Source organism: Haliaeetus albicilla, chromosome 23 (genome assembly GCF_947461875.1).
Source record: "Haliaeetus albicilla chromosome 23, bHalAlb1.1, whole genome shotgun sequence".
In the NCBI taxonomy this organism is placed as follows: domain Eukaryota; kingdom Metazoa; phylum Chordata; class Aves; order Accipitriformes; family Accipitridae; genus Haliaeetus; species Haliaeetus albicilla.
The window spans coordinates 6957315-6979704 of NC_091505.1; the positions used below are offsets into that span (position 1 = coordinate 6957315).

Here is a 22390-nt window from a genome sequence, read left to right on the forward strand (position 1 = left end):
CCAGGTCATGGGGGCAACGTGTTTTTAACACATTAGCTCACACTTACTTAAAAACAACAGCTGATATCTGACCAGCAACGTGCTGCGCTGAAGTCTTAATGTGTATTAGCTGAGCGGTGTAAAAAGGTATTCAGGTGTTAAAACTGCAGTTGGCCCTGTCTGCCGTAGTTTGTCGACGTTAGGTCCACGCGTGCTTTATGTGGGTGGCCACGGTTCCTTCTGAGGCACGAGCACTGTACGCAGATGGAGAAATTAAGGGTCCATCTGCTTTTTGAGTCGCGGACATACGCGTGCTTCCTCCGTCTGTGCTCGGAGGCAGGTCAGCTGAAGTCTGGGACCACGTCGGCGCGGCTCCGTGCCGGGGCTGCGGTCCGGTGCCACCGCGGCTCAGCGCCTGCCTGGGCAGGGACCCAGCATCTGTCCGTGCGTGTGCAGGATGAGGGTCTGCCCGAGGCGCAGGGCAGCGGCATCGCACGGCTGCCTTTGGGCACCTGAACCTGGGCTTCCCTCCTGTAGAAACCGGGGCAGAGGGGCGAAGGGTGAGCCGCTCCGGCTCACGGCACAGTCAGGCTCTGCCACAGACTAAGAGAGCAGAGGACGTTTTGAGGAGAATTAGGAATCGAGTCGGTCTTCCTCTCCGCTACGATTCAAAGGCTGTATATGCCACCTGTAGTCTTTCTTCTGCCGCTGGGAGAGCCAGCGAGACCACTGCCACGCGAGGCTGGTTAGTTGGCTAAAGGCAGGGAGATGTGTAGGTGGTCTTGCTCTGACAGACTGCAGAGGCTGCCCACGTTCGGGGCACCGCCTGTCCTTTACATCCCTGCTTCGTTCCTTTACGCCATTTTACATATCGCAAGGTTTTTATAAAGACCTTTTTTTTACCTGAGGAGAGTTTTAAAGGCTGTAAGGTCTGGCTGCTCTTCCCACTCCCAAAGCATTTGTAGTTACAATTAAGAACTGTGTAAAACCTCCTGTCAATTAGCTTCAGCGACGTGAAAAGCATCAGGCCCGGGGAGGGAAGGCTTTCCCTGGCTGAACAGTGAAGGAAGAACAGCAGCCTGCTTTAAAAGGGAAAGAAGAAATAGAAGCCTACAGAAAGAGGCTTACCCTACAGAAGAGAAAAGACGATTGTCTAGTGCTCAGCAGCTGGTGGGTACAAAGCCCCGAGCAGCAGCCTGGCGGGGTGTGCGCAGTGGGAGATGCTGCTGCTCATCAGCCCGAGCGAGCGGAGGGCACAGTTGTTAGCGGGTGGATCACTGGAGGACAGCACTTGCCTTGCTGGTTTGCTTTGCTGGTTAGATTTAAATAGTGATTCAGTCTCCCAGACAGAATGATTGAGCTACTTCCCTCTTCTAAAATGTCCAGCAAAAAAGCTTTGCCTATATGCTATTTTTATTCTGTCAGAAATTTCCACTACGCTTTAGAAATTTCTCTTAGTTTTAAAAATAATAGTGCTTGAGTTGGTAGGTTTTTTTCTAGTAGGAAGAATAGTCTTATTTTGACACCATCAGAGTGAAAGAGGAAAATGAAGTTTTTCTTCAGCCTGAACTGACATTTTTTGATTTATGAAAAATCAAATAAATTTCCTTTTTATGTCAAATTTTATTATTAATATTATTACTCCTACTACTACTACCACCATTTGAAAATTGCTAACAAACCACAAGGCCCTGTTAGCTCCTCTCTAACAAGACTTCTGGGTTCTCCTGTCTGAAGCAAAGGAGTTTGGGAATATCTGCTCGGCCAGAACTCCCTGCCTCCAGGGCTGCCATCCCGACGCTGCCAAAGAGCAAGCCCTTCTCTGTAACTAAGCTCATTTGTACAGCCCACTGCAAAGCCACAAGGAAAGGTCCAACAGGGCCAGCTGAGACTCTCCTTGACTTTGGGGGGGCCCTACGGCACAGCAGGCTCTTACACCCTCCAACCAGCCCTGATGCCATATGAGACAGAGGAAGGAGAATTTCTATTGGCAAGTATTTTAGTGTGTCTATCCCCAGGTAACGTGTAACTCTTCCCGTTAGCCTAGTTAATGCAGACCTCTGGCTAGTCTTACAGCGGAGTCAGGGCTGTGCTGGTCAGCCCCAGGACCCGCAGCACGCTGACACAGCCCTGCTGTTGCTCCAAGTACAGCCCAGTGCACACTGAGCCCCCCCCCAGCTTTTCCCCCCTCCTCGCCCTTCGGAGCCCTTCTGGGATGCTCTGGAAGCTGCAATGACCCGGCTGCACTTTCTCTCTTGACTCTACGCTGTATCCCACAGGAAGCAAGAGCGACAGTCACAACAATCTGGCACAAACTAAACATTAATTACAGTTAATTAGGGTTTTGGCATTAAAATGACAAGCCATTCACTTCCTACGACTGTCCTAAGAGCAATTTTAGAGAAGAGTTGTATGCATGGGGCTATGCAAAAAAGGGCACAGTGTTCAAAAAGCATGGTAAGGCTTCCCAGCAGTGCCACGTGGTGGTGAGAAGCTTGTTGGGTCAGGAATATTCTGCATTTGACAAATGACTAGTCATTGTTTATCACTTGAGACAAATGCAATCTAAAAGATTGTGTTTTCTGCCACAGCTCAGTTCAGCTGCTGCATAACTGGTATCAAAACCAATCAGGCCCCTTTTATCCCCCCACGCCTGTCTTCTATACATGCTAATAAAGGCATTTAAAATCTAATCTCCCTCTTGTCTTCCCAAAATGGAATCTAGAAGAGCCAAATATGACAGGCATTTTGCAGACAAGGCTCACAGGGGCATTAGGGGTAACGTACAGTTTTAGCTCCCTAATAGAGTTTTAAGCCCCTGAGAGATAAAGGAAAGTCAGCACGTAAATGAGGAGCTTGCTCCAAATAATTAGCACTTCTAGAGCACTTTTCATCTTCAAAGGGCTTTGCGCACATCCTTGTGAGTGTGGTACACAGCCCCCTCTCAACAGATGGAGAGGGGCCAAGGGTATTTCATGATGTTTGCAAACAGGGCTGGGAAAGGGTCTGGAGGGCTGGTGAGGTTTGTACTTGGAGTTCAGGGACTGTTTTCCCTGCTTACAGAAAGCCAGGTGGATTTCTGTGCACTTGCCAGCTCAGAAGTTCAGCTCGGCAGGACGGGGAGCTAGCTCAGCAGTGCTGGGCTGTAAGCATTAACCTGGGTCACAGTCAAACCTCAAGGGACGCATCTGACCTTTGAATAATTGAGCACTGCAGTGAAGAGGCTTCAGTAACTGAGCTCACAGCATGAGAAGAAGAGCTGTCGGGGGTCAGGGAGGGAAACATTCCTCAATTTTTCATTAATGAGAAAACACAGACGAAAACTGCGCTTCAGAATACAAAGGAACAGACCTTTTTGCAGGGGAAGATGACGATGGCGGGGTGGGTTTGGGGTTGTTTAAAGGTATGGTTTATGGTGCTTGCGAGGCTGGTTTTTGCTGGTGTGGAAAAGTCATAAGTATGGTTGGGTCAAGGGGAAGTTTGATGCTAAGGAGCCTCGTCCCGAGGTGGTGTGGAAAAGGCATCTGCAGCCAACCTGGTTATCATAGAATCACAGAATGGTTTGGGTTGGAGGGGACCTTTAAAGGTCATCTAGTCCAACCCCCCTGCAACGAGCAGGGACATCTTCAACTAGATCAGGTTCCTCAGAGCCCCGACCAACCTGACCTTGAATATTTCCAGGGATGGGGCATCGACCACCTCCCTGGGCAACCTGTGCCAGTGTTTCACCACCCTCACCATAAAAAAATTCTTCCTTAGATCTAGTCTGAATCTACCCTCTTTTACTTTAAAACCATTACCCCTTGTCCCATCGTAACAGGCCCTACTAAAAAGTCTGTCCCCATCTTTCTTATAAGCCCCCTGTAAGTACTTAAAGGCTGCAATAAGGTCTCCCCGGAGCCTTCTCTTCTCCAGGCTGAACAATGCCAACTCTCTCAGCCTGTCCTCACAGGAGAGGTGTTCCAGCCCCCTGATCATTTTTGTGGCCCTTTATCCAGATGGATCTGGCATCACGCAGCAGCCGCACAGGCTAATCTTACTTGGCTCAAGTCCCAGAGGCAGTGGCCCATATCAGACCTTTCCTCCTCTGGTGTAGATGGTCCCTGTGCCCTGGCTGTTAGCAGTAATTTCAGGTTCTCTTTTGTCATGCCTTTTGCCTATGGTATGATTTTTTTTTTCAAGTGAATAAACTGTTTCACTGCTTGTCACTTGCAAATGTATCAAAAGGACCGAATTACAGCTAATACTCTTGATATTTCTTGAACCACACACAGGGAAACGGAGGGTTTAGGTTTCCACTGTAATGTAATTATGCTTGGAACTAAACTAAACCTTTGCTTCAGAGGCCCTCGACGTACTTGTATCCTCTAAGAGAGGTAACACCGGTTTTCCAAATCACATAACTGAGGCACAGGGAGTTCAGAAGATTTGCATAATGTCAAACCTCAATGCAACAGCGAAGTGAAGATATAACCCAGGGGTCCAGACCCCGATTTACTTTCTCTAATCAGTAGATTTCCCTCTCTCCCCTTGCACAACATTAAAAAAACATTGTTGCTTATATAAAGTATTTTGAAGTCAAATAGGCTACCAAGTATATAATAAGGCATCAGGACTCCCTGCTCCAGAATAAGAAAACTTTTGCAAATCTAGCAGTTACTTTGAAAAGACTGGTTCATTTGAAAAGAATTATCTCACCAAACATTTTGCAAGAATGATGATATGTTATTCCAAGGAAATTTTGAGGTGTCTTTTAGAAATTACACTCAGCCATGGAACAAAAGGAGGCAATGGAAATATTCGCTTCTGCTCAGATATTTTTAATAAAGGAAAGCTTGTTAAAAATAAACTGTAAAGAAGATTTGGGCGGAATCACAAATCATCTCATTAGCATTTGGGGAAAAAAAAGCAAAGATGAAATATCAGCTTGTAAAGTCTTTTCTGCAAAGCCAATTTTCTCCCCCTTCCATCTGGTTTATCTGTATTCCAAAATTCTAATTTTCAAAGAAATTTCTAAAATGGCAATTCCGGACTGTTTTTGTTCTTACTAAACAAAGCAGTGTATACCCAATATAGAAATATAAAGAGGAATGCAATGAATTAGACACTTTCTTTTTTTTTGTCTGACAGTTGATTTTTAAAGCCAAACCCTTCTTTTTAAAAAGAAAAAAGACATGGGTGATTTAACACCTGCATTGCTTCTTACCCTGAAGAGCAACCATGGGGCTAACTGAGTGTTTAGTCTCTGGTCAAACACCACTGACACCAGTGATCCAACGAGGGCCACCATCATAGGATGAGACCTTTAACAGGAGGGGCACCCTCCCAGAACTTACAAGACTGACAAAGGAGACATGGCAAATGCAAAAGCAGCATATGAAGGGCAAACTGGAAATTCTGCTGTAGACAAGAATTTGAAATTTGCCCAATGCCACTTCTCAACATTTTGTGGACTCTGATTTGGAGAACAGCAGTAAAAAAGTGACACTTTCCTGCAATGAAACGATTAGAAAAGTAGACTATAAAAATGGCACTACAAAGAAATACCTAGAATTTTAAAGGTGGTATTCAAACAGATGATCTTTATTTTGCAGTTTATTAACTTTGAGCATAACTTTTTATAAAGAACATTAAAATGAAGGTTAAGAGAAACTTACCCCATAGACCAGTTCACCCACCATGCCATTCCATATCTTAGTCTCAGGGTCCCTAGCTCCATATTTCCCATCTCCAACAATTGACAGTTTGTATTTTATTCCAACATGTTTTGCTATTTCAGAAGCTAAGTCTACACAATATCCTTCATATCTCTCATTCCCTTCTAGTTGTTCATGGTTTTTCTTATACATTACATATGGTGATTCCTTTGAAACAAAAGTAAAGATCAAAAGTCTATGAATGTAAAATACAGCTTTAAAACATACAAAATGAGAGCTGTTATTATCCTTTATATTACTGGCAAGTATTTACAATGTTTCCTGTTTTGGTACAGAAATTAGAAAGACAGACTTTTGCAGTTAAAAAATCCTTGGCTGATCCTACAGCCACACATACTATTGATTTTATTCCTAGTATGGACCCATTGAAGACAACAGGACTATTCCACTTCAACAAAGTTACACTTTTGTTTGCAGCATTAGGCCTGATTAGACAGTCAAAAAGCATCACTGTAGTAATAATTCAGGTTTTAGTGTTTAAAGAACTGACATACCCAACACCTGTACCATCAAAATCATTTCCTAAGGCCCCAGTGACCTAAAACGGGGCTCTGATGGGAGATATTTTCAAAGCAGCCTAAGGGAAGCTAGGCTAAAATCCTCAGCAGCAATTTTTGTCACTAAATTCCCTTAGCCTTCTTGGAAAATTCTAGCTGAAGTGCTGATTACATCTCGCTAAATCCATAGGAGTATAAAATACAATGCTTCAGGAAACAGCATAAAATTTGCTCATGCTTAGTAGAACTGTAACAAGCATAAAAGTCACAAACAATACTGTACAGACCACATCTGCTAGAGGCATTGGGACTGACACAGGTGCTGCTGTTTATGCGACACAGGAAGAGCTTTACTCCTTTGGAATTGCATGGGTATAGGTCGCTTTTCACCCAGTGCTACAGCAGTTCCAGTTCTCTACAGGCTTCATTGTGCCACCCTTACTCAGTCCACAGGGGTTGAGTTTACAGGAGCTGTACCTGAGTGAGGGGTGCAAGATTTGACCCTATAGCAGGAAGGCCAGATCCCGCAGTCATTTACATACATGCATAATAACTTCACTTATGTGAGGCGTCTGATTGAGTTCAAGTGTCTGAGAAGCAGCAAAGCGCAGTGTTGAGCTCAGTGAGCTCCTGTGAGTAAACTTATTGATACATACAGAAGTTTGCAGGGTCAAGCCCTCAGTACATCTCAGGAAGATACTGAACTTTTCAGTCACTTGAAGTCACAGAGAATTTAACATTTGCCTTCTGGCAAGGTGTCTAACACACCTCAGGAGCCATGCGTCTTGTTTCCTAAACACAAACACACTAAGAACATAAAACTTACCAAGATGGTAGTGACTACTATAGTTCTGTTCTCCACAGACGAAGTGTCATTAGAGGGCAGTTGATCTAATGCTGGCACAAATCTTTCATATTCATTCCAATAACCAGCCTATAAAAGTGGAGGTTGTTACCTCATTACATATGTTTACAAGGTGCATGAACTTGTAACAGCAACTGTCAAAACGTATGGCTTCATAACTTATTCATGCAACATTTTTGCCATTAAAGGACTACATTAGCTTTAATTTAATCTCCTTAAAGAAACAATGTTCTCAAGCCCACGTGCAAATAAATATAAGCCAAATCTAAGTGAAAATACAAATTAAATTCTCCCTATCTAAATTTGTATCATCATCGTGCCTGTGGACTAAGTTCCCACATACCCACAGCATAAGTATACACCATAGACAGGAAAATAAACTGCACAGCACTCTGAGTAAAATTCTTTGATTTTGTAATTTTTATCTATATTCTGTTGCAGTTTGGACAGTGAGTACAGTCCCTGCAGACATGCCTGAGCGAGCTTTAGAGTAGATGCACAGACATCGTTAGCAATGCAGGCACAGTAGCATTATCTTTGGTACGGGATACAAAACCCTCTGTGAGCATGAGGTGACTATTTGTCAGCTGGCTTGTGCTGACCTTCATGGTGCTGTGGCTACATTGCTATGCTACTACACTAGTTTTTGTATTCCTGTACAACACAGAAGTAAACACTTTTGTCGGCACTGCAAACCTAGCTGAATGGCTGGGCCAGGTCCAGAGGTATTTTGTTATCAAATATGTGCAGAAGAGTTTAAGGAGTCTCAACGGTGACTAAGCAGGTTGGGTACCTATTGGCAGGTGAAATCAGGGGGATTTATGTGCCTCGGCCACACAGATTCTTCTCTCGATACTCCTGAGACCCTGTCTACGTAATTATTTTTGAAAATCTGCCCTAAATTTCTTCTATAATAGGGATCCAGGCAACTATCCCACTTAGGATCTATACTTTATTTAGGAGACAAGGGAATGAGTAGCAAATCCTAATTAAACCCAAACTTATTTTCTGTTAATTTCAGGTTTCTAAAATACACTGGCTCCAGGTTCACTATGGCTCCAAGGGCTGTTAGGGAGAGGGAAAGGAAAGATGGAGAGGAATTAGGAGATAGGGCTGAGCACAGGACCATGGCAGCAGGTATTATGCTTGGCAGTGGAAAAGCTCCAGAAGGGTTTTAAGGGAAAAAGTGTGGGCTGAAGTTGACAGGAAAACCAATGAAGATATTAAGCAGGGCGAGTGGTTTGGTCCAGGAACAGAATAAAACAAGGTTCCTGGGATAGGGAAGACAGCAAGAAGGTGGGGTTTCCTCAGGGCCCTGTTATTACAGTACCTGTGTGGTATTTTTGAGTTTCATTAGTTTGTTGGAGTAAATATTTGTGAAGATGTGAAATCTGGATGCTTATCCTGACACTTACCTTCCGTGATCCAGCGGCTTTCATTTCATACACATCAATTGTGTAATTTGTTCTCCGCCCATAGGTGTCGAACTGGATGTTCCCTGTCATTCCTTGAACTTGCACCTTAAGGGAATAAACAGAAAAAACATTTCAATAAAAGGTTGACTTTATTTTTCCCTGCATTACATTTTGCAGGAACACGCTAGCTCTAGCACAATTTTTGTCTATATAACAGACTTGTAGCACTTTTGACACAGCCAGTTATATTCTTCATAACAAAACCAATCCCAATTCTCTCAGTTTCAGCTGTACGTATTCTTTGTTAGCTAGTACTCAGCTGGTGACTCACTACCGCAGCGAGCTGCATTTAAGTATAAGTGAAATTAGCCCTGCATGTATGTTAAATGTAAGAAAGACTGATTCTACCATGCTGAGTCACGCTGGGTTCACTGATACAGCATGGAGTATCAGTGAGGCACATGCAACAATTCAGTGCCATTAAACCCCTCACAATATGGCACAGAGTGATTTGCGATATGGACCAGAATCCCCTATCATTGCTCGTTCCGGGACGTGCTTTATTTTAAGATCAGTCCCAGTGTAGGAGAAAGGAATGAATGTCTTCTCTGAATGAGCCCAGACAATTGTCTCTACTGCTTATGGAGTTTTGGTCTCAATCTGGATGGATGGGTGTATAGACGGTAAGTCATTATCATTACCTACTCACATGAATCATCTTCAGGGGAAGTATAAAGTACTTCGTTTCAAAGAAAAAATCTTTCTTACTTCCCTGCATGAAACAGTGAGATATTTCCATTTATCACTTATCAACACTGACAAGCTGTCATCTCAGGCAGAAGGGGTAACAGTCTGAAACTTCAGTAGGGGTAAATTAGCTTTAATATTTAGCAAAATGCAGTAGAAGTTACAGGAATAGGTGATGGAAGACTAGTCAAAGGGGAACTGTTCAGGGCTGGTGACTGATCTGCTATTTATGGTTTAGAGGTGGTGCAATCAAACTTGTTATGGTCCACAAGGCTACATAAACCAGCCAAAATTCCTTGGACCCCCAATTATCCAGTGAGCCAAATTCAGACTGACATATAAGGAGTGTGACTTTTTTATCAGTAAGTGGATTTGAATGTTTCTTAAAATAGTTTATATCATTTCAGGGGTCTGGAAGAACATGTGAGTTATGCCTGTCTCCAGAAAGCTGGAGAGGTGAACAGGACTTTGAAAGCCAAATTTGCCCCTGAGAGGTTTTATCAACTGTGGACTGAGCGAAAGTATTTGTAGGGTAGTTGACATCTAACTTGCAGCCAGATGTGAGCTGCTGTGCCCGCTTTTGGCACTTGCTGGCAGCCGTCTGGTTACCTTAGCACAGCAGTGACTGTACTTCTCAGCAGAGCTTGTTAAGCTGGCTTCATCCTGATGCGTATTGAGACACGAGTGTTGTGCACTTGACACCTTTTGACTTCAAATTTAATTTGTTTCTATCTTTGGTGGGGAAACTCAGCACTTTTCAAAATCTGGCTGCACCGAGGCAGGAAGACTCACCAGGACTCAGAATGCTTCTGGTAGCAGCATGCGGAGGCAATCACAAGTGGAGTCACTATTTATAACTGCCCAGAGCTGTTCAGGTAAACTGTCTGCCACTGATCTGCTGTCTTAGAATCAGCTTTAGAAATACAGACATGCACAGTTTTCAAGGCTGTAGGGAAGCAGACTCAGGTAATGCCTATTTCCCTTTTGCCAGCAGGATGACTACAGTGTGGCACTGAACCTTCTGCTGGCACAGGATATTTCATGGATGTCTTGGAAAAAATATTCTTATCTGCGTTGTTGCTACAGAGGGGAGAGGAAACACTGTTAAATCAAAGTTTTCTTCCTGAAGCAAAGATTCAAGATCATTGTCTGAATAGAGGGAGAGAGCATGACGGACAGGATGGGGTCTGGAAGGCAGTGTGGGATGATCTTGGGCAGCACTTGTTGGAGGTGTATGTAAACCTCCCTTAGATGACTTCGAACACCTAAAACAACACAAGGCAACTGGCTGAAAGCCAAACTTCTGCATTTTTTGCCGGTCGTCAGTTTGGCTTTGTTTATCTTATGAATTACATTCTTTAAATAAATTCCCCTGAATAAGGGAGTGTCTTGTAGCTGTGTTGGTTTTCTTTGTTGACATTAATACCTCATATCTCATTCAGAGGAGTTTTATGTTTTGCTTGTAATTAAGTTCAAATGGACAGTACAAATTCTTTAACTATTGTGAAGGTTGAATTTAATTAACTTCTCTTCAGAAGTGTGTAATGCTACATTAATAAATGTGCAGTTAGGGTGTTTGCTAGGAAGTGACATAATGGCATAAAAAGAGCTCTGGCAATGTGAGACTGAACAATCTCTCTGACTCTTAAGAATGATATAATCTGATTATAACTCCTTATAACCTTCTGATATAATCTTTCCAATTTGGTAATTGAGAAAAAGCAGTAATTCAGCTAAGTGTATGAAGTCTGACCTAGCATTTGTTTATACCTAACATGGGCTTAATTCTGATCTTACTCAGTCCAGTTCTATGCCTGCATTAATGGAATCAGCTCTAACAGGTCTGTTTTAGAGTTACATGAGCCCGATCAAAAGCAGACCATATCCTTGTCTCTTGTATATACAACGTTATCCAATTTTTCCTGTTGTCACTTGCTTTAACACACATAGCAGTCTAAAAAGAGTTAAAAATCAACAAAATTAGAGACATAAGTGAGGTAGGATCCCATGCAGTAACTAGTGTTAGGGATAAAAATAGGCCATGCAGAAGGTAATCAGGCTGAGCGCAAAGTTACGCCAGGAATCAGAACTGGTTTGAGGCTAAACTGTGTCAAGGTTCAGGCTGGTGCTGAAATCCAGCAGTATTGCTATGACTGACAACATTTTTTCCACTGCTTTAAACCAATCTGAGTTGACTTTTTACTGGCAAATTATCAAAATTGCACGTATGTGTTTAAGTCCATGAATACCCATATCCCTGCAAGATTTACAATACACATGCCGAGGGCCCAGTCTAGTTCTGTTAGTCAGATTTGCAGCCTCAGCCTGACTTTAGAAACTCGCAATACATCTTTGTTTGCAAAGTGGCTCATACTCACTCTCACGGGAATCCTGGGTGTTACAGGAGAGTCAGATTGTAGGTGCCCTGGTGTGGACAAGCAGGCAGCTGCTGCACCAGGGCCAGAGGAATGTAATTTTAGCCAAAGTTTTGAGAGCTAATTTGCTATGCCTTGCCCTCTATCGAATATATTTTAGCCATCCTTTGGAGTTTGTCATTAAGTTTGTTTTTTCTTTCTTTCTTTTTTTTTTTTTTTCCTGAGGAGCTGCAGCTGCTTGTGTGAATACAGAAACTGTGTCTACACGGAGTAGGGCACAAGTTCAGTCCCAGCAGAATTGCTGCTGTTGTGGAATACACAGATTCATTAGCTGGTATGTTTGCCCTTACCATTTTCAGCGCTCTTTCTATATCAATTCCTTGGCTCCATGGTACTGCAGGGTTAGCCAGGCAGTCTCCAGCACTACCTCTCCTGGACACATCCACACGCTGTCTTCGGAGGTAACGGAAAGCCTCTGCTATGACTAGGACTGCATCATGGGTCAGTGCAGACGTATACTAAAATTGATGCAAATAAAATATGGTGATAAACTGCAGTCTTAGAATTGCCCCAGGTTTATCAGGTCTAGTCCTTCTCTTTATTAAAATACTCTTAGAAGAATCATGCTTGAAAGTCCTTTTGCTTGCTCTCTGTCTTGCCGCAGATGCTTTATGTAGTTTAACAATTCCATTTATTTCAATTAACAAATTAAAAATATTTTCCTTTTGTATAGCATATAGCAGCAAAAAAACAAAACCAGCTTATAGTTGCATAAAGTTTAAATTTAATTGGAAGCTTGCTCATCTAAATGAGGTCACTATAAAAGTCTGCAATTCCATGCTGGCCCATACTGCTACCAATAGCAAAGAAGAGCTCATATTTAGTTTTTGCTTGGAGTATTCTTTTTCTTTCTAACAAGATTGCCAAGACAGAGAGTTTTGAAATGAAGTTAGCATAAATCATTTCTGTTTGGACCACAGTCATGATTACGTAGCATCTGTGGCAAGGAATAGATCAGATTCCTTTTCTTAGAAGACAGCTATACAAGCAAGTAATGACAAAATGCACTTTAGGCATTACATCTCCTTGGTAATTGCCCATCTGCCTTCTCTTACTCCACAGTAAATCTGAGGAAGGTGGTAAGCTTTGTGTAGCAGCAACTCTTCAGCAAAAACCCCAGACTTGTTCATGTTGCCGTCAACTTCATCCATTGCTTGTCATAAATATCTAGTGATGTCCCCCAATGCTATAAATTTAGTATCACCTACAAAATATCATGGAGGTGTTTTTTTCACTTTTCTCCCACATTTATGTGTTTGTCTCAAAGTTCTTTCCTCCTAGAATGGCCCAGGCTTTGCATATGACATCACTGGTTTTCACTGGCATTACAGCGTAACTATAATTTAGGGGTCTGTGCACAGGAGACCATTTCAACATGCACATACTTGGAGCAAGTGAATGTGCTCAGTGTGTAAGACCAGATTTCAAACCCCTTGTAACTGAACCATTGTATTTCCACAGTGTTTGTAAGAGAATGAAGAGAAGAAAAAAAAAAGGATTTAAAGGGTATCTGCATGTACCAGTGCGCCTGCCCTTCTTTTGCCTGTCTGTGATACCGTAGAGCTCCTGGCTCCCAATGAACCTAACGCTGGAATTAGTGCCAGAAAACATGCTGCCCATGCGTGAATTAGAAAGGCGAAAATCCAAGTTTCAACGGCACGTTCAGCTGTTCTCTTTGTGGATAAGACTTATTAAATTCAGAAGAATCAATTCTATTCTGTAGGGCAGAATAGCACAATTGGTGGTCTGTATTTCTAAAAAATGTGTATTAGCTTATTGCAAGCTCTTCAGTTTGATATAAAGCCTTAGGAAATCTGCACAGAATGAGGCATGTCTGCACGTGCAGATTGAGAGAATCATATCTGATAAAAAAGAGTGCAAAGGTAGGATTGTGAGGGTTATACAGCAGCCATTCTTACTGAGTTTTAAACGACAGCAGTTTACAAACTCTTACTATGTGTCGGGGGGTGGTTCCTGCTCTGCCTGTATCCAGGTACAGGTGCTCTTTTGATCCTGGCCACCTTTACCTCTTCCTGTGATGCTTTGCAGTGATCACCCTCGCCTCTTTTAGTAAGTTAACAAAGGTTATATGTCACATTCCACACCACAATACAGAATCAGAGAGTAATTTTAAGGTATTTGTTCTTGTATTAAAAAAATCTTGTAATAGCTGTCCAATCTAGCACTACATAAAACTTACACGCTGATAATTTTTTCAGCAGACTGCGTCAATTGTCAGTAACCTTAATGCAGTCCCTTCCAAGTCATGCCAAGAGAGCTATCTAATTTTCTACTTTATTTGAATTCTACTTATAAATGCATGAGCATGCAAAGAGAAAAAAGAGAGAGAGAAGGGAAAGGCTGATAAAATACAGAATAAATTAAACATCAGGCCTTTAATCTCTAGGCAATTTTATTTCCTAATCAAAAATATTGTACATCAATTTTTTAAGTATGCTTTTTGTCTGATTGACAAATACTGTGTGCATTTCTATAATGAGCAGTACATTTGTGGAAAGGTAATGTAATCTTTGTGTTTGTACCATATACTTAAGATTCTTTTTTAAGGATGGAGAATAATTTTTCCCTCGAGGTAAATTGCTTTCAAGTGGAACAAAATCTTCCCAGGTTAACTTTATATATTTCAGAGCTTTTAAGATTAGTATGATACTTATCTTCACTTCTGCATCACTGCCAGAAAGCTTTAGAAAGCAGGCCTAGGTCCTAATCAACAGGGAACAATACACTAATCTGAGTTTTGTGGGCCTCTGTTTGCCTTTCTCTGCCTCCTCTGAAACGCCAGCAAGGCTGTGGGATGGTATGGGCTTATGGTAGTTTTCCTTCCGCACAGAAAACACATGATCCCACGGGTGGGAGAGTATGCCTCCGAATGGCATCGGCGTTCTGGCAGCAGAAACTCGTAACTGGTTCCCATTCTGTCTGTAGTCCAACTCCAGTTCATTGGAGCAATTTTGAATTCCAAATCTGTTCATCAATTTGCATGTGTCCCTCCCAAATCAAGCAGGAAAGACATGAATTGACTCCTCATGGCTGTGGTTCTTAGATAGGTCTGGCTTCCCTGAGGCAGTCAGTATACATGACGTGGAGGACTGTCACTCCCAGGAGTGGCAGAAATTAAGGTCCTCTCAGCCACCACCAGTCCTAGGTTTTATTCAATTATGCGAAAAAGAACAGGCCTCACCAAAAGAGGAAGAGAAAGAAGGAATGTGATAGGAATATGAATAATATGCAGTGGTCCTAGAAGATTTTATGACTTCCACCACTGGACTGGGTATCCTTGATGCACTTCTCAATTAGACATTGAATAGCGTCCCCCTCTACTATAGAGATGCTGAGGCAGAAAAAAATCTGGGGAAGATATTAACAGGTTGCGAGTCTCCTAATAACAGTAGCCTTTAGTTCACCTATCTATGACAGTTTCAGTGAACCTGGGACTTTCATTTAAAAAAATCCGGAAAATTTTATTGGTTGCAGATATAATACCCAGAGTGTTTAAGTAAAGGACAGTGGTGCAAAATGCAGGGTTAGATTATGAGGGCAACTGTCAGCAGTGACTGGGAGGTGGCAGTGGCTCCTCAGTGAATCCAGAGCTACTTTATTTTGCACATGAAATTCTCTATTAGCATTAAAATGGACTAGTAACCCACAGTTTGCATCTAAAACCCAACCTAACTAGCCCACTCACCCACTCCAAGACTAACTCAAGAAGTTCAAGTTAAAAGTTTTTCATCCGCTGCACAATGACAGGATTTGCAAGACCAAGCCTTTGCCTCTGAGGAACTCCCACCCCAGTGGGCACTTGTGTCCCACTAACAGCCTCTGCCTCTTTCTGTCTTCTGGAAGGGCACTGAATGTTGCAACATACTCTCATCAGGGATCTGTATCATACACATGCACACACCTGGGGTTAAAAAAACAGAAATAATTGTTAAAAGCAACTCATATAGTCTCCATCATTGTCAGGGTAAAATAAATACCTTTAACGGTGAGTTTTTGGCTTCTGGGAATTCCCTTTCATCGAGCCTCACCCAGCGTTGTAGAAACTGTTGAACCATTGGGTTTTCATTATTAACAATCTGGAATCCAGTAACGTTGGCACCTCCGTGCATTACTCTCTCCAGAACAATGTCTGTGAAACCCTTGGAGGACACATGTAGAAAACAAGAGTCATTGCCATCCAAAGTCCCTTTTCTTTGGCTCAGTTTTACAAGCATAGCATAAATGAAACAGATTAGTTTCCCTCTTCTTAGCTGACAATATTCTACCAAGGAGACAATTACTATCACAGTTGGGATTGTGGTAGCAGCATAAAATAGAATTTAAAATATCTTCTTGTTCAGACCTTTGCGATAGAAAACTGCCCTGTTGTGTTGTGGCAATGTGGTATGTAATATTCACTGGTCAGAAAGAAAACAGTAGGGAAACTTGAAGTACTATTTCCTCTTTTCTTCTCATCATGGTGAGAACTGGTCAAAGACCTCAATCCCATTTGTACAGCAATTGTGCACAAAGGTCCAGCACTGGGAGCAGAAAACCACTTAACACCCATATTGTTCTGCGGAGGCAAAGCGCACACTTTCTTGCTACTTAACATTTCACTTGCAAACAGAACGGTATGATTCTCTCCCACTCTGTTGTTATTTATACCTGAGGCAGTAAATTGGTGTCTTTTTGATTAGCATGACTTGATTGCAGTCATGTTTATCTGAATGTCAATGGTTACACATGCTAAAAGGTAATCCAGAATAAGAAGCCCTGTATTTCTATGCACTCGCTAATCAGTGAGATCATGACTGGTTCTTATAATGCAAAATGACACATCTTAAAGTAATACAGTATTTATACTAAATAAGGATATTTTAAAAATTTGTTTTTTTCTGCTTTAATCACACCCAAACATGGATGCAGAGAATCTTCTACTAAGTGGGATTGCTAATTTGAAAGTGAGTTTTGGAAAAACATTTTTCCACTCACAGTAGAAACAGAACCCAAAAATTAGTCTTGCTGCAGGATCTATTACAATATAACACTTTTTCTAAGGAACTCTAGCAGATGGTGTTTCAAAGGCATCATAAACATCCCTGAAAGTCGATTTTAGAATCCAGAAGAAGCTCCAATACAGATAAAAATGTACTGTCTTGTCCTAGTAGGTCAACACATACACAGGCACCACTCTACACTCTGAAATACAAAAGAACAGCTAAACAGCCTGGGTGGTTTACTTGATGGAATTGTTCTAATTTGCAGCTTTTTACCACTTATTTATACACAAATATGCTACAATTATTTTTCCTGGAGTGCTTAAATTTCAAATATGTTACATAGAAGATTATGGTTATCAAGTGTCTTATTTATGAGGATACGAGCTAGTGGAAAACATATAATTGAATTATTATTTTAAAATCAGTAGAGGATATGAGCTGCTTAGACAAAAGAAAGACCATAATTGAGTACAAATGACTATAACATACCAGTTCTAGTATTTACTGAAGCAATTTCTCAAAATCCAAGAACTCATCCATGCACTTCCTCTTTTGCTGATTAAAGTTGCCACAATCTGAACAGAATATATTACCCTCTAAAACTTAGCTATACTTCTAATGAAGAAAAGTTCTTACCAGGTTAGCTAACATGTAGTGATAGCCTCTAGAATGTTTGCCGAGGATTACAACCTGTGTGAAGAAAAAAGTTACGTATTATTCAGTTGTAAAAGGATGGCTCTTAACTAGTGGAAAACAGCTGGAGTATGAACATTTTGGTAATCCTCTATGCCCAATCTATGGGCAGCAGGAGTATTACAGATCTGTGGCTTTACAGACGTGATGCAGTCCTTTGTGTTTTTAAAACACACAGGCAGAGTACAAAGCAGAGGAACTCCCAAGGCTGACAAGACTCCGCTTGCAGAGAGACCTCGCCTGGCAAACTCACCTTCGTGATCAGTGTCTCCCCTGCTGACCAGGTCAATGTTAGTTATGAGTTCAAGTATTTCTGCTCTGAAATGAGGTAACGCTATATCTACCCACTCAGTAAACTCCTGTTTACTTTGCTCCTTCTTTGTGGAGTGTATGAGAGGTGGGTGACACAGCCCAGCCACTCATGATGTTTATTAAACCGTACCAGCACAGCAGGGCTCAGTAGGCTCCAGGTCGTTCAGGGGGTTTCCTGTGATGAGAACTCTGGCCAAGCCTTGTCATACATGAATGCTTAAAGTTAAATTCCTAAAGTTATAAGCAGTGACCTTCATTGCCTTTTGACAGCTTTCAAAAGGCCTGAAAACTTGTTGCTTCCAGTGCATCTAAATGGACACATCTGACCTTACATCTTTAGCCAAAATTTATACCAAATGTGATGTTGCACATTCCACTAAACCAACATCTCCTGCCCTTCCTGACCCCACTTGGGCAACTCTCTGTACAAACGGAGTCATTAAATGGAATGGCTAAGACACAAAAAAGCAGCAGGATGAACTGAGCAGCTGGATTCTGTAAGGGTAACGGGGAGGAGTGGAGGCAGCACTGTTGGGCAAGCCTGAACTCTGCCACCCTGTGTGCTCATCCCCACTCCAGCAGTACTGTGCTTTTGCAGAAAGGAGGAAAAACACAGTTCCCATGTCTATGCAGCTGGCTGCCAGCTCACCAGCAATACCCCTTGTGCAAGATTATGCCACTGCACTTAGCACTACTCTCCTGCCTAGAGATTATCATCTCGGTAACATCCATCCAGTCCCACAGCTATCAGGCGGAACAATGTCCAGCAGTAAGAATTTAATTAATGGTTGTGGTGATTACGTGTGTGTCAGGGCAGAATCAAACTTATCCAGACTTGCTGGGTTAAACTAAGAGAAGTTAAAAATAGCAAACGTAATGCTGGCGATACACCACAGCTGTATCACTGACCATACCCTACGAGCAGCTCAAGTGAAGAGATGATGCTTTTTGATAGAGAACCATATGAAAATCTATACATACTATACTAACGTACTTCTCCATGGTCACAGATAAACACTCCAAATGTCACACTCTAAAAGACATCTTTTCAACATGACCACTTACGTCTTTGCTAAAAACAGATGACATTTGAGTCATTTACTTTAGATATACTGCTGAGCCTGTTGAAGTTCTTGATTAAATTATTAAGTTCCCAATTGCCTCTTTGGGTTGTCTTGTCCTTAATAGATGCCATTTCTTTTAAATTCACATTTAATTCTGTAGGAATTTGCATACTTCCAGCAGTCTGAAAATAAACTGCTGTTCAGGTCCTCTTGAGAACTGTATGTACACTCTGTTGGTAAAAAGCATCTGCTTTCCTACACTCACATTTGTTTTCTATGGAAATGTGCAGGCTTCCTTCAGATCATCTGGTGTGCATGCTATTTGCATACTGAATTCTCTGTATGTTTTAACTTCACCTTAAAGGCAGCGATTTACTTTTAAAAGGTTAGAGACAAAGAACTTATTTAACAACAACACTCCTTTTTGTCGTTTTAACCTTAATAACAAATAAGAAAGCTTTTACATTTCTATCCAGAAATGTGTTTATTAAAGAGAAAAATACCATGACAGATGAAATCAGAGGCTGTAAGAAAAACATACGTGGAGCTGCTACAGGCATCAGGAGCAATACTGCAAATAGGAAATGTAGGACTCATTAGCATAGATCAGACTCAACTTCCATCTCATCTGTTGTCATGCCTCCAAAATGACCAGAAATAATTCTGTTTAGTCCCTTAGAGAGGTCCAACATACTACAGTCAAGCTTTAAGTCATAAAGGATATTTCAGAAGTGACCTGCCAGTATTTCTACTCACACAATCAACCATGTTAGTTCATAATTATTTAACCGGATCTCAACAATGTTTTTAAAATTCACTACACACGCTGTCCTAAATCTTAACAAGCACAACTCGCCTCCTCCCTCACTTTCCACCCTCTATCAACTGCCCAGCATCTTGAATGGATTAGCGAGCCCAGCAGAAACAATCACAGACATCGGTGTTACTCTTAGGGGAGCAAAGGGATGGATAAAGATTTTTTATGAAGAAGGAAAACAGGAGTATAACAAATAAATCTCATCAACTGCTTATATATTGTGAAGCTTATATAGAAAGTGGGATATTGAATAGTGGTGGTGAATAGAAAGCCAGGATTACAGGACAAGGATTTCACAGAGCTACATGTCTTTGGTAAGTTGCACTTCCGAGACTTAATATTGCTTTCACCTTGACTGAAAGAAAAGCTTATAAGATTTTATACTGAACAAAGGAGGAGGGGAAAAAAAATGGCTGGAAACTATCATGAATAATTCAGACTTCTGATCCCACATAATTCTTGCCTTGTAGATAAAAAGATCATAATGTCAGGTTTGATACTGAATCAAATAAAGTTTGTATTTTTAATTAACTCTTCGGATATTTCCAATGAATTAAGAGAAAATCTAGAGGGAACATAATTAAAATGTAACTGGGTTTAAAAGAAAAGTAAAATCTGCTGGCCAGCACCAGGCTTACTGGAAGTACAGACCTATATGCCAGATTTGAGAAATGAAGTCAGCATTGCCAATTTTAGTTTTTCATTTGCCTGGGGAAGTTACTTTTTGAATGAAAGCATAAAGACAACTTCATTTCCACTGCGTCAGTCATCGTGATAATAAATAGGCAACTACAAATTTTTTTGCCTTAGTTTTTACATTTTTCTTACAGTTTTGGAAGATAGCATTGTAGAGATTAACTGGCTAGTATTACATTGGTATGGAGCATCGTGATATTTCTAAAGCAGTAATGATGATTCTCTCATGATGTAGCTCAAAGGCTACACAACACCTAAGAGGAAGGGCAGTGAAGAGGAAGCAAAATAACTTCAACACTAACCTCACAATTAACTCCATTACCTTTTGACTTATTCCCTACTCAAATTACAACCACGGCTAGTTCCTGGTCTAGAACATGGATCTGGGATTTTTGGCCATGAAAATTAAATGTTGGAGTTAAGGGGGAAGGCAACATTACAAGGAGACTCTTGAACTCTTAGATGAAAGTCAAGGCAGGGAAGCCATTTTAAACAGTAGTGACTGAGACAGATCCGGGGGTTTTGCTGGAGTATTTCTCCAAGGACTTGACAAGGAACTAGAATGGTAAGAACAGAGTGTAGAGGTAAACAGTAATAACAGACTGGAGGCAAGGAAAGAATGGGCTAACACAAGACAAGACTGTGGGCTCAAGAGAAATCAAGCAGTGGAAGAATAGTGCAGGTTTGGTAGGTGGGACTGAGCAGTCATATTTTGTCTTTTAAAAATATCAATGGTTTGTCTCTGATTCATAAAAGGGAAAGAGAATTTTTCTTTCACGGATGGAGGAAGTCACAAAACAGGTGAGGCTGGCAGGGACCTGCAGAGATTGTCTATTCCAACCCCCTAGCTCAAAGCAGGGGCAGCTCGAGCAGGCTGCTCAGGATGGTGTCCAGTCAGGTTTTGAATATCCCCAAAGACAGAGATTCCACAAGCTCTTTGGGCAGCCAGTTTCAGTGTCTGACCACTCTCACAGTAAAAATGATTTTCTTATGTTTAAACAGAATCTCCTGCATTTCAGTTTGTGCCCTTGCCTCTTGTCTTGCCACTGGGCATCGCTGAGACTCTGAAACTCAGTGAGACTCTCCGAGAAGAGTCTGGCTCCATCTTCTTCATTCCTTCCCATCAGGCACTTGCAGACAGTGTTAATATTCCCCCTGAGCGTCCTCCTCTCCAGGCTACACAACCCAAGTTCTCTCAGCCTTTCCTTGTATGTCAGATGCTCCAGTCCCTTAATCGTCGTAGGGGCCCTTCATTAGACTTGCTCGAGGACATCCATGTCTCTCCTGTCCTAGTCAGCCCAGAACTGTACACGGCACTTCAGATGCTGCCTCACCAGCGCTGAGTAGAGGGGAAGGATCACCTCTATTGACCTGCTGACCGTGCTAATCCTACGCAGCCCAGGAGGCTGTTGGCCGCCTTTGCTGTGAGAGTGCGGTGCTGGCTTCTGCTCAACTTGTCTGCCAGGACTCCAAGGTCCTTCTCTGCAGAGCTGCTTTCCAGCCAGGAATTCTCTACCCGGTCTGTCCTGGCGCATGGGGTTATTCTTCCCCAGGTGCAGGGCTTTGCATTTCCCTTCGTTGAACTTCATGAGGTTCCTCTCTGGCCTCTTCACCAGCCTGTCAAAGTATTGCAGCACAACCACCCGGTGTATCAAACACTCCTCCTAATTTGGTATCATCTGCAAACTTGCTGAGAGTGCACTCCATCCCATAACCTTCAGATCATTAATAGAGAGGTTAAACAGTATTAGCTCCAGTACCCTTAGGGTACTCCAAATAGTAACTAGCCTCCAGCTGGCCTTTGTGTTGCTGATCACAACCCTCCAAGCCCAGCAGCTCAGTCACTTTTAAATCCACCTTACTGCCTCTGTGGGCTTTGATTTTAGAGAGTCATTGAAAAATACAAGCTAAGAGGATACGCTTGCACTTTTACCTAGAGAAGTAGCTATCACGATTTTGGCAGCTGTGAAAAGAAAACTACCATGTCCAATTAATACCTGCTTGGAGCTCATCTTCCCTTCATTTGAATCCATTGCCATCTGGTCAGTTTAGTCTGTTTAATCAAAGTTATTTATCATCCTTTATTTACAAATGAAAAAAGAAAGAAAAAAATTAGATCACAAGAGTACAGACTACCTCATCTACAGCTC

The 22390-nt window shown here is 41.9% G+C and overlaps 1 protein-coding gene across 6 annotated transcripts in view; it reads right to left on the bottom strand.

The window, feature by feature from the left end:
• GRIA3 (glutamate ionotropic receptor AMPA type subunit 3) overlaps nucleotides 1–22390 on the bottom strand; it is a 155097-nt gene that overhangs the window by 50342 nt on the left and 82365 nt on the right. For 4 of the 6 annotated variants that reach the window (XR_011329467.1, XM_069811034.1, XM_069811035.1 and 1 more), the window contains exons 5-10: nucleotides 17295–17348; nucleotides 15654–15815; nucleotides 11946–12113; nucleotides 8474–8578; nucleotides 7020–7127; nucleotides 5637–5843 (exon numbers count right to left, since the gene is read on the bottom strand). Coding sequence is in view for 5 of the 6 variants with exons in the window: in XM_069811034.1 (XP_069667135.1) it covers nucleotides 5637–5843; nucleotides 7020–7127; nucleotides 8474–8578; nucleotides 11946–12113; nucleotides 15654–15815; nucleotides 17295–17348 (804 nt within the window). In the remaining variant the exon portion in view is untranslated. The remainder of the gene's footprint in view (nucleotides 1–5636; nucleotides 5844–7019; nucleotides 7128–8473; nucleotides 8579–11945; nucleotides 12114–15653; nucleotides 15816–17294; nucleotides 17349–22390) is intronic. The other 2 variants (XM_069811036.1, XM_069811037.1) reach the window with 2 other exon arrangements.